This window comes from Podarcis erhardii (assembly GCF_964252035.2).
Source record: "Podarcis erhardii genome assembly, chromosome: 6".
NCBI classification, from domain to species: Eukaryota; Metazoa; Chordata; class Lepidosauria; order Squamata; family Lacertidae; genus Podarcis; species Podarcis erhardii.
The window spans coordinates 31793899-31806023 of NC_138510.1; the positions used below are offsets into that span (position 1 = coordinate 31793899).

The window sequence follows — 12125 nt, forward strand, 5'->3', positions numbered from 1 at the left end:
CAGAAATACGCATCTTAGGCCATCCTTATCAATGTTTAGATGCTAGGCAAGGATGTTTACTCAGGCATTTGGCTCTTAATTGGGGTCATAGGGTATGATACTCTTTTAATAGGGTTGAATAGGATTCTTCCTATTTATGTTATTGCAGAATGAGCACCTTTACTCAATTCTTATTCATTTATCTTTCCTGGTGCATTCTAAATGTTGTGTACACATGCTTTTATAGAACTGTACTTTGCTTTGACACATTTTTGTAGTAAACAACAAATAAATGCAGTAATAATACTTATTGTTACTGTTACTACGAAGCTCCAGTTTTCATTGAACAACATCTTCCTTACATATTTGTCTCTGTAAGAAGGCAGGGAAAAACATGGAGCCCTATTACTGGTAATTTTGTTTATTTTGTTCCTTATGAGGTGCAATGATCTCTGTTCTCTGTCACAAAAGAACAGCTGGGGAGATCTGGGTGCTCACAGATGAACAACAGCCTCAGGGATGGGTCCTGGTGTTGTCACAAGGAGGACAGCTGTCCCTTGTGCTAGTGACAGGTTTGTCATGCTGGATTCTCTTAGTTGTTGCCTCAGTGCATTAGGCTGTAAGGGAAACCCATAAGGAGTCCTCCAGAAGTAGATTTTTTTCAATACTGTCAGCTCATCCTAAAAATTATTAGCACCATCAACTTTTTTTTTTACTTTTCAAATTCGTATTTTGGATTTTTTTATTTGCTTTTTAGCTCAGAGCATTTAACATTTCAAAGCATTGCTGTAGAAGGACAAAATACCATAGTTTTATTTTGTTTTGTTTTTTAAATTACCCTGCGTTGGATTGTTTTAATTCATAGAGCTTGTTAAAAAGCACTAACTAAATATCTTATGTGTTATATAAAGCATGACAGTTGCAAAGTAGCCTCCACAAAGAGCTGAAATGGGCTTGTGGAAGAACAGGGAGGTGTCTTCACAGCTTGTTTGCGTGGTGACAACAGCTAGAGGGAAAATGGAGGGGAGGAAGCTCCAGTTCAGACTTTGGAGGTAGCTAGGAAGAGTATAATGTCTTCCAGAAGCAGTTGACTGGTCTACAGTGAAGGGCATGCTACAGAATGGGAGAAAACCTGTCTGGGGGATTGGAGGGGTCAGGATCTACAGATTCACTAGTCACAGGTTCTAATCCTTTAGGTTTAGCAAACTAGGTAATATAAGAATGATTCCAGGTGTGTCCAAACATAAAAATAAAACACTTTCCAAAAATTCTCTAAAGATGACAATGTTGTCCTAATTGTTAAGTTTTTATAGGATATGACAAATACGATACAGACATCGTATAATGTATAGACACACACACGATAGAATTATAGAGTCTGGAAAAGACCTAAAGGTTATCCAGTTCATTCCCCTGCTGATGTGTTCCTGCAGGTGACCATCCAGTCTTTGCTTCCCTAACAAAGTCTACCTCCTTTTGAGGCAGTCTGTTCCACGGTTGAATGAGTGGCATGAGGCATGGAGTCAAGAGGGCCTTTCAGGTCCCACTAACGGCTTCAGAAGTGGAGCAAGGAGAAGTGGCTTGTGGCTCCTTTAGGAATGTAGACTTTCTGTTGGCTATCCTGACAGATTTATTTAGCAACATCTCTTCTAAAGCAATTTTAAGAGGGCCCAAATGATTTGATAATTAGTGACACCCTTTTAAACGTAACCCCACCACAGGTGCCCCAAAACTCTCCAACCCACCACCACTTGGCCAATTGCACCCAAAGGCTTCATCAACTCCATTTCCACAAAATGCCTTGCTGCCTGATAAGAGAAGATTGTTAATAAAAGAATACCTGGGATGGTATCTGTGCTGATTCAGACGAAGACATATTTATCTGACTGGACACATTCTTTTCTAAAGAATCTATTTTTTCGTAGGTTCTCTTCTGCCTCACAGTGTCTTGCTGTACTGCTGGATCATTTGAGAGGCTCCCTCTACTGTCCATTCGAGGTCTGTATAATGACCTGTTACTAGAAGTCACATCATCTCTTGAGCTCCTGCTATTACATTTTTTCAAGCGCTCCGACTGAAACTTAATTTTGTTACCCTCTGGCAAACTAGCATTTTCCAGCATTTCTGCATCTAAGCTACCTTTACTTCCTCTGCAGGCTGCTGATCGATTCACCACAGCACGCATTTCTGCAATCAGCTTGTCATTCAGAGCACTGAGTTCACTGTTGCTGCCCACAGAGCCAGGTCTTCCCTGGCCAGGAGCCTGTCGCCTTCCTTTTCTCTTTCTCAGGCTTGGGGAAGGCCCTGTTGAATAGCCAGAGTCTTGCTGACTTATAACTGTAGGATACTCTTGAACCTGAAGACTGTTTTGCCGACTGTGGTGGGCCTCCATATTTTTGAGAACGTTTGCCTCCAAGATTTTCCAAGAGTGTTTGAAGCTGTCCCTGGAACTAAGCGGCCCTAGCTGTGGTTTAGCAACGCCCTCAACAATCACACCTGTAGCGTTAGGATTTCTGGATGATTGGTCAACATTGACCATATGTTTAATATACTCTCTTCCAACAGGGCTGTACTCTGTTGCCGATGGGTTTCTCACATGCTTTTTTCCAGCTTGGTGCTGCTGCATACTTGGATGCTGTAATAATTTAACTGGTTGGGGTTTCTTATTTAAGCTGTTGCTTGGCGACATTTGTGGAGTTGTCCCATTCACATTTACACTCCCAGTGTCCATATCTACAGGGGGCTCATCATAAATTGGGGAATCAATAGATGGCTCATCATATATTGGTGCTGGAGAAGCATACTTGGGAGATGAAGGCTGTGATGTTTGCGTCTGACTTCCTGAAGGACTACTGAGCCCATTGGTTAACACTAGACAAAACCCTCCATTCTCTGTCTTCTTAATCTGCATTGACTGTTTTGTTTCTGCTGAAGCTGCTGGTTTCTGCATTGCTGGATTTGGGGTTATAGCCTGAGGTTGGGCATAAATAACTTGTTTTGAATGCAGAGATTTCTGGCTGCTGGTTTCCGCGCTGTTCTGCATCTGAAGCGAATTGCTCGAGGTGGAATTAACTTGTCTCAGGCTGTTGACTTTGACCAGCATGGCTGCTTTAGTCCCTGGTAAAGGCTGCCACCGGGTAGGGGTGTCTCTGTATGGGGAAAATAAAGCATTTAGGAAAATAGAGCAAAAAATGCAGTACTACCTTCAAGTGTAAAATACAGTCAAAAGTTTTATCCAAATATCTAACTGGACCTCCAGTGAAGAGGAGCTTAGGTTGGGTATGCATGCATCAGCCATGGAGGAGGATGGTATGTCCATGGAATGATATGTGGGCAGAGATCTACTGCTGGTGGTGCTTCTGTCAGGAGTAGGCCCCCAAACAGTGCATTTCTGAGATGTTTTGGTGAGTGGCCTTGAACCAAATGGCTTCAAAGATTCTTATTTGCTCTGAGAGGCCCTAGGATTGAGAGCCCCATCATCTATGCCAGCCTGGAGGTTAATCCTGCTCCCCAGGATACAACACACTTAGTATTGTTCTGTCCACAATTATTGTCTTAGGAACAACTTCCATATCAAACCATTGTGCAGGCATTTCCTTTGTTTCTATCGGAGCTATTCAAGTTAGTAATGGAAAAATAATAAATCATACCTGCAACAGGAAAATGCTGCTCTCAGGGAGTCGGTCCCCTATCCCTTGGACAAGCCCTCCCCTGTTTAACTCCATAGGACACCAGGCATTTATTTTTCAACATCCAAATACTGCATATGGTCTCTACCGTGCTACTTTTCAGTTGTGAGTAAAGATCATATTTTTGTTGTCTGCTGATTTCTGTTGAGTCTTGAGGGAAACGAAGACTTTGTCCCATTCAGCAAAGAAAAAACCTGTGGGCTTAATTTTTAAGCAGTGTCCTCCCTTGCTCTTCTAATGAATGCTGAGGAATCTACAAGTTCAACACCTGTTTGTTTCCCCTTGTATGCATTTTACTTCTATACTGTAACAGCAGTCATTTCTTTTCTTCTTATGTCATCTAGGAACTACAATAAACGATGGGCTCTAATGAGCAAACCTTTAAGAATAAGAGTTTGCTTATTTTTCCTTTTCCTTCCCCATCTCTATTAGATTCTACAGCTTGTGAGCAGGGCAGGTTTTCCTTAAAAAAACTAAAAACTTTATTTAACACCTAGTAAACCTCAGGTCCTTTAGAAATATTATATAAGTGAATTTGATTTTAAACATGCACATCTTACTAATGTCAGTAGGCTGGATTCAACTACCCCTTTTCCACTAGCAGAAGCCAATATAAAGATTCCCACTAGCATAACTGGGCTTTCCTCCCCAAATCCACTCTGGAGGATAGGGAAAACCCACAGAACAGTGCATTTGGTGGGGTGGAGAAGGGCAAACAGAAATGCATGTGCTGACATAATGATTGGCTTAGCGGCACTCCATTGATTTCCACCCACATAATTTGCATATATTCAGAGTTTGCTACAGAGTTTGCTCATTGCTACAGAGGATCTGGCTGCTTTCTCATATTGTAGGATTATTCTTGCTTATGAGAAGGTTTTTTTATGCTGCTCCTCCCAGCATAGTAAATAAATGAGTTCTCTTTCAAATGAGTCTTGGGATTCGATCCAGGTCCATATGCAGTTCCACACTACTAGTATGAACTCCAGAAAATCATGTGTTGTAACAGTCATGCAACTCACCACCAATTTATTTGCCCAGGCAATTAGCACTTGCCCATCTTCTCACCAAATCCAGAGAATTGCATTAAAACCCCCAAATTCCTAAATTGTAGGGATGGCTGTCAACTTGGATGGCTTAAAAGAGGATTAGACAAATTCATGGTGAATAAGGCTACCATGAAGGATAATGGCTACTGATATGTTTTACCTCCACAGTTGGGGGCAACATGAATACTAGCTGATAGTAATCAAAAGTGACACCAGTGGTGTTGTATGCAGGTTTCTGCTTGAAGGCATCTGGTTAGACATTGTGAGAACAGGATGCTGGACTAGATGTTGCCTTTGTTTTGATCCAACGGCACTCTTATGTTCTTATGAGACAGAAAGAGTAAGAGGAGGACAAAGACTGGCATCTGGATAGATACTTCTGCTGTTATTTTCCAAGTGGAGGAAACAAAACAGCAGTCTCTCTATCTTGTTAAGAATACAGAGTCCAGAGTGACAAGACTAGCATTTCAGGGAAATACAGTGGTACTTTGGGTTAAGTACTTAATTCGTTCCAGAGGTCCGTTCTTAACCTGAAACTGTTCTTAACATGAAGCACCACTTTAGCTAATGGGGCCTCCCGCTGCCGCTGCGCCACCGGAGCATGATTTCTGTTCTCATCCTCAAGCAAAGTTCTTAACCCGAGGTAGTATTTCTGGGTTAGCAGAGTCTGTAACCTGAAGCGTATGTAACCCAAGGTACTACTGTACAATGGAACCTCGTGTTACGTACTGTCCTCTTTGGGAACACTTCGGGTTATGAGCACCCAGTTGCGAACTTTCCCCGGGGATGCGAGTAGACGGGAGGCGCCATTAGCGAAAGCGCACCTTGGGTTATGAACGGTTTGGGCTTAAGAACGGACCTCCGGAATTAATTAAGTTCATAACTGGAGGTACCACTGTACAGCACTGTTGTATGACAGCTGGGGTGGGGACATAATCTGGGCAGGTGAGCAGAGCAGGTGACAGGCAGAACACTTGTTTGCAAATATCAGATGGCATCAGCTGAAGCTAATGAACAGTTTCCTTCTATTTCCTATTACCAAACAGTTGCCAATACAAGAACCAGCACGACCAGGAAATGTTAGTCTATTCTTCAAGTTTTGCCTATGTGAAAGCTTTATTCCAAATTCATCGGTCTGCAGCATGAAATGCAGTCTGGTTAACCTACATAATGCTTTCATTTCTGTTTCCAGTTAATTATAGCTTTTGTGTGGTTGCTTAGGCCTCATGGTCCTAGTCTTGAGTTAAGCTACCTGCAATAAGACTCACCACAGATTAACCAAACTATATCATATATACTAGGAGCGAACTCAATTATCCGAGTGCCGTTCCATGGCACCACCCACCCACAAAATATTCCAAAACAGTCCAACAAGGGCGTAGCATGCTCAGTGGTGATGGAATGCTGGCTGGCTGTTGTGGGGGGAGGGAATAGAGTAGTTGGGCAACACTTCACACTGCAACATCTTATTGCAGATTGCACTTGTAAATATGTAACACTAACCCCCACCCCTAAATCAGTTTTCTGCTCAACCAAGCAGGGGTTGCTCATACAAAGTTTACAGGAACTTATGCCAGACTCAAAGTGGGTCAAATCTATCTGGATGAAGACTGAGTAATTTAATGAATTAATTAATTGCATCAGTTAGTTAACCAAGTGGTCTTTTGATGAAGCAGCAGAGTTTAAATTTGGTTGAATACCTGGTACATTTTATTATATATTGCTTTTTGTATAAAGTACTGAGGGAACAATTCTTGGAACAAATTTTTGGGAGGTATGTAGAGAGGTCCTTCCATGAGGCTATAAACTTTCCGCTCTGTAGCCAACACAGGCACGTTACTGTAAAGACTGAATGTTTTTTAACCCTAGTAAGTGATGATAGGAGAAATTTTTTAAAGGAGAATACTGCGTCTTGCCAGAGGTATTCAGAATTTTAAGTTTGTTACTGTTTTTATTTTATTCAGATTTGTGTAACTTTGATTTATTTGAACATGTTTTAAAATAGGGGACACTTTTTCATGGTAAACACTGATTTGCCTGTGAATTTTAGAATCTTACATTTGTTTATGTTGCACAATATATATATTTTATTTGGAACTCTCTCGGTTTGGTTTACCTTGACTTGTGTTACTTCCATATGGCTATGTACTTCTCTTTGTTAAACCCTCTTGCTTTGTGATGGTCTGATGACAAATGAATCCAAGTGGCAGTGGCAGAGAGAGTTGGGTAGTTAGAATAAATGGTCAGGAAACCCAAGGAATTTAATCCCCAGTTCTGCTCTTCAGAAGAATTAGTAGCAATTACAACAGAGAACAGTTAATTTGATGACTCCCCAAAATTATTTTTAGCTTGTCTTCAGAAAAGGAAATATTTTTAAATTCACAACAAAGAAACAAAGGGAAACACACAGGGCTGCATCCTGCATATGATAGGATACAAGCGAGCAAAATATCCTTAATATAAACTGGCATGGCAAACACAACTACGCCAAGTTTGCTCAGGAAAAGCTTATGGAGAGGCAAGAGTCACTGTTTCCACAAAAAACCCCAAAGTTGTAACTCAAAAGCATATTTACCAATGGCTCAAAATACATTTGAAGAACACAAAGTTGAGAAAGATCTAGTATAATCACACTTACAATCTAACTAGACATGACACATCTCTCCCCCCTTCCCTCAACAAAGATTTATGACTGAATTTTATTAGCATTTAGAACAGCCATGCTGGATGCCATCTTGAATTTTCAGCAAAACTCTCACCGTGCTCAAGATTTGCACAGAGAAATAGTAAAACCTAAAAGGTGGGTGAACCATTGCTGGGTGAGAGAGATTCTGCTGCAACATCTTCCACAAACTGTCACCTGAATACTCTCATTGCACAAACAGGCGCTGTTCACTTAATACACAAACAAGTCCTCAGAAAAAAACTTGCATGTGGATTAAGTCCAGTCATTTTGGATATTGAGCATGATGGTGAAGCGCAATATAAATTACTACAGCAAATAAGTAAATAAAACAACCTGGCCTGTATCAAGTGAAGGCATTGCACTCACAAAACTTCTGCACATACAATCAAACTTTCCATTCCTCTCCTCTGCTTCCCTAAATCTGCTTTTGGGGTCCTCCTAACCCTCCAGAGCAGATCTGAGGGGCACACAGGGAAAGGAGAAGTAGGGAAAGTTTAATCGGAAGTCATTTTTCAAGTGCAATATTTCATTGGCTTCAACCCATTACAGTGGTACCTCAGGTTACATACGCTTCAGGTTACATATGCTTCAGGTTACACACTCCGCTAACCCAGAAATAGTGCTTCAGGTTAAGAACTTTGCTTCAGGATATGAACAGGACTTGGGCTCCGGTGTCGCAGCAGCAGCAGGAGGCCCCATTAGCTAAAGTGGTGTTTCAGGTTAAGAACAGTTTCAGGTTAAGAACGGACCTCCGGAACAAATTAAGTACTTAACCTGAGGTACCACTGTACATCTGACACAGCCATACTGTTGATTATGATTTTTTAAAAACAACTTTAGAGTGTATATTTTACAGTGGTACCTCAGGTTACAGACACCTCAGGTTACAGACACTTCAGTTACAGGTTACAAACTCTGCTAACCCAGAAATAGTACCTTGGGTTAAGAACTTTGCTTCAGGATGAGAACAGAAATCGCGCAGGAGCGGCATGGCGGCAGCGGGGGGCCCCATTAGCTAAAGTGGTGCTTCATGTTAAGAACAGTTTCAGGTTAAGAATGGACCTGCGGAACGAATTAAGTTCTTAACCCGAGGTACCACTGTACACAGCTGGAACATTTGAGGATTGGGAGCCGCCTAACATTTCTACTCCCACAGTTCCTCCTTCATCTACCATCAGAGCCTAAGGCTGTGAGGAGAGATAGCAATATAGCAGCAGCAGCAGCCACAGCCACCGCCCAATGAGGAGGCCTTGGCCTGTGAGGGACTAATTAATACCTGGTTGCTTCAACAGTCAGTTCTAGGCCAGGAGTTCCAGCTGCAGAGTGCCACGTTGCAACAACAGAGAACTGGTGGGTGGGGAAGGGAGGGAGATTTCTATACACCTTTGCTCAGCTCTAGAAAACATTGTTCCATTGTCCTTTTTATTGTGTTTGAAATATATTCTAAGCTGCCTCGAGAACTTCAGCTATCCGCCTTGGTAGCTTGGTTGGTAGAGCAAAAGACTCTAAGGAGCAGTAGAAGTACTTCAGAAGGCAGGCAATGTCAGGATTCCCCCCACCCCACCCCGACATCTTCGGACAAGGGCATTTCTCAAGTGCAACCCTGTGAATTAACATACTACTTTGTAATGGCAAAGCTACAGCACTGTTGGTGCAAAAGACTGGCCTTAAAAAAAAAAACACCGCACAAGTGTGCAAAAGTCAAGATTATGCCCTAAGAAATGAATGCAGCTAGTGCAAAGCCTGCTATTTCACCTCTCTATTTTAAGCACCACTTTCTTCCTCCTCTATGAAAGCTGGTCTCAAGGCAAGCTCTTCCACCTGCCACGTTGTTGAAACCTGAGAACTCTCCATGTAAGAGACTGATAGGTTAGAACAGATGCGTCTCAATACCACCAGGGGGAAAGGCTGCCAGCTTGCATAATTCTTTTAGGCTTTGCCAGCTTTCGTTTAGAAAAATAGCCTCATAGGTGCCAACTCTATACGTGTGTCAAAAATGCAAAAGGGCTTGCATTCTGCACAGTTTTCAACAGGTGTTATATCCTTTTTGTGCAGTTGTCTTTCTCTATATCAGACGATTAAAAAACGTCATAGGCAGCTGTTCATATGGGATTATGTGAACTTATGGCTTTATAATATTTTGTCTGCACTTCTGTCTCAGTTCTGCCTCACTGAAATTCTGTGTCATCAGATTTGTTTTATTTTTCTTCAAGCAGCAGACCCTAGTATTCTCGGGCTCATGCAATAGCTGGGAGATTTAAGAGGGGCCCTACTAACTAATTCAAATCTGCCATGGAGCAGGGAAGAAGATTTTTAAAGAGACAGAAATCCATTGGGAAAGAAGATGAGAAATGGAGTTTAGCTGTTACGTTTGGGATCCAAAGAAGAAGGGAGACTAAAAGAAGTGCTCTCACTACCTGAAAAACTCTCAGCTTCATACACAAAAGATACACAAATTAACAGTTGGAAGAAGAGCAATCAGTAGCAAAAGCTCACCTTATTGCTCCGAAACACCCGCTCAGAACATGGAGAAATATCACCATGGAAATGATTAACCTTGTAGACTTAGTTTTAGCAAACAAACCCTTTTTTCAAATACAATCATATGTCTGACTTCAACTGGGTTGCCAGTCAGTGAATGTAATACCCTTTTTATGAGGACCAGCCAAGGTTTCAAAATGCAGCTTGCAAAGCCTTTGTGTGTGTGTGTGTGTGTGTGTGTGTGTGTGTGTGTGTGTGTGTGTCTATCATGTGCATCTTTATTGGAACTGTTTATTTTAAAGTCAGTGTACAGTTTTCACCCCCACTGTATTCCCGTATACATATTGGCACCAAATCTGGGTAAGGACTCCCCCAGCTCTGGGAGGGGGAAGCGGGGTACACTGTAAGCCTTCACATCTAGCGATTGGGAAGAAGATAAACCTACACAGCCCGTTTCTATTTCATTGTTGGTTTTTTGCATGGCCAAAAGTCAACAAAAATCGGAAGAAGACCAAGTTTTTTGTTTTGTTTTAAGGCACAACAAAATAAAAAAATTCCTTCCAGTAGCACCTTAAAGACCAACTAAGTTAGTTCTTGGTATGAGCTTTCGTGTGCATGCACACTTCTTCAGATACCATGAAGAAGTGCACACGAAAGCTCATACCAAGAACTAACTTAGTTGGTCTTTAAGGTGCTACTGGAAGGAAGTTTTTTATTTTGTTTTGACTATGGCAGACCAACACGGCTACCTATCTTTAAGGCACAAGATACAGAAAAGACACTTGTTGGATTATATTTGGGAGGGGGGAGATTTTCATAGAGATATTTATCAGGCTGAAGTTAATGTTGCATTTAGATTTGAGCATAATGAATGTCAGGGACAGACACCGACTGGTTTTTGTATTTTCAAAAGGAGCCATGTCCATTTCTGCTTAGTCCCAGTGGGCTTTGTGTATATAAGTATACTTAATCATATCTGTGAATAATTCCACCATTCTAAGGCTGGCAGGGGTGGGGAGGGAGAACCAAAGCAAAATAGCACTAAGGATAAGCTGGACTTTATATCATACCAGAAACACCTACTTTTCCCCACACCCATCTACTTATCTACACACACACACACACACAGAGAGAGAGAGAGAGAGAGAGAGAGAGAGAGAGAACTATCTTACCTAAATAAGAATTCTGAATAATTTAAAAGCCCATACAGTGGTGCCTCGCAAGACGAAATTAATTCGTTCCGCAAGTTTTTTCTTCTTGCGAGTTTTTCGTCTTGCGAAGCACGGTTTCCCATAGGAATGCATTGAAAATCAATTAATGCGTTCCTAGGGAGACCGCCTTCAGACCAGGTCCGGGGACAGTCTGTCCCCGGACCTCTTCTGAAGGCTGGCGGGGAGAAGGACTTTTCTCCCCACAGCTAGCCTTCAGAACAGCCTTCTGAAGGCTGGCGGTGGGAAGAAAAGCCCTTCTCCCGCCGCCAGCCTTCAGAAGAGTTCCTGCAGGGCTGCCTAGGCTGCGGGGCAGACATTCGCAGCTTGGGGAGCCCTGCAGGACTTCCCCGCAGGGCTCTCCAAGCTGCGGATAGCAGCCTGCTGCCCCGCGCGAGGGGCGCTCTTAAGCAGAGCGCCCCTCGCACGGGGCAGACATTCGCAGCTTGGGGAGCCCTGCAGGACTTCCCCGCAGGGCTCTCCAAACTGCGGATAGGGGCAGCAGGCTGCTATCCGCAGCTTGGAGAGCCCTGTGGGGAACTCTTCTAAAGGCTGGCGGGGGAGAAGGGCTTTTCTTCCCACCGCCAGCCTTCAGAACAGCCTTCCTCCCACCGCAAGTCTTCAATACAGGTCCGGGAACAGAGGAGAAGCGCTGCGCACCTTCCCCTCTGTTCCCGGACCTGTCCTGAAGGCTTGCGGTGGGAGGAGGGCTTTCCTCCCCACCGCCAACATTCAGAATGCTGTTCTGAATGTTGGCGGTGGGGAGGAAAACCCTCCTCCCACCGCAAGCCCCGGGAACAGAGGAGAAGCGCTGCGCACCTTCTCCTCTGTTCCCGGACCTCCCACCGCAAGCCTTCAGGACAGGTCCGGGAACAGAGGAGAAGGCGCGCTGCGCTTCCCGGCTGTCCCCGGAGATTTCCCTATGGGCTTTCATCTTGCGAAGCAAGCCCATAGGGAAATTCGTCTTGCGAAGCTGCTAAATCGGAAAACCCTTTCGTCTTGCGGGTTTTTCGCTTAGCGAGGCATTCGTCTT

The 12125-nt window shown here is 43.2% G+C and overlaps 1 protein-coding gene across 6 annotated transcripts in view; it reads right to left on the reverse strand.

Moving 5' to 3' along the window:
* LOC309343366 (rho GTPase-activating protein 39-like) overlaps nt 1–12125 on the reverse strand; it is a 94316-nt gene that overhangs the window by 13589 nt on the left and 68602 nt on the right. For all 6 annotated transcript variants that reach the window (XM_081864730.1, XM_081864728.1, XM_081864727.1 and 3 more), the window contains one exon: nt 1820–3128. In XM_081864730.1, coding sequence (XP_081720856.1) covers nt 1820–3128 — 1309 coding nt within the window. The remainder of the gene's footprint in view (nt 1–1819; nt 3129–12125) is intronic.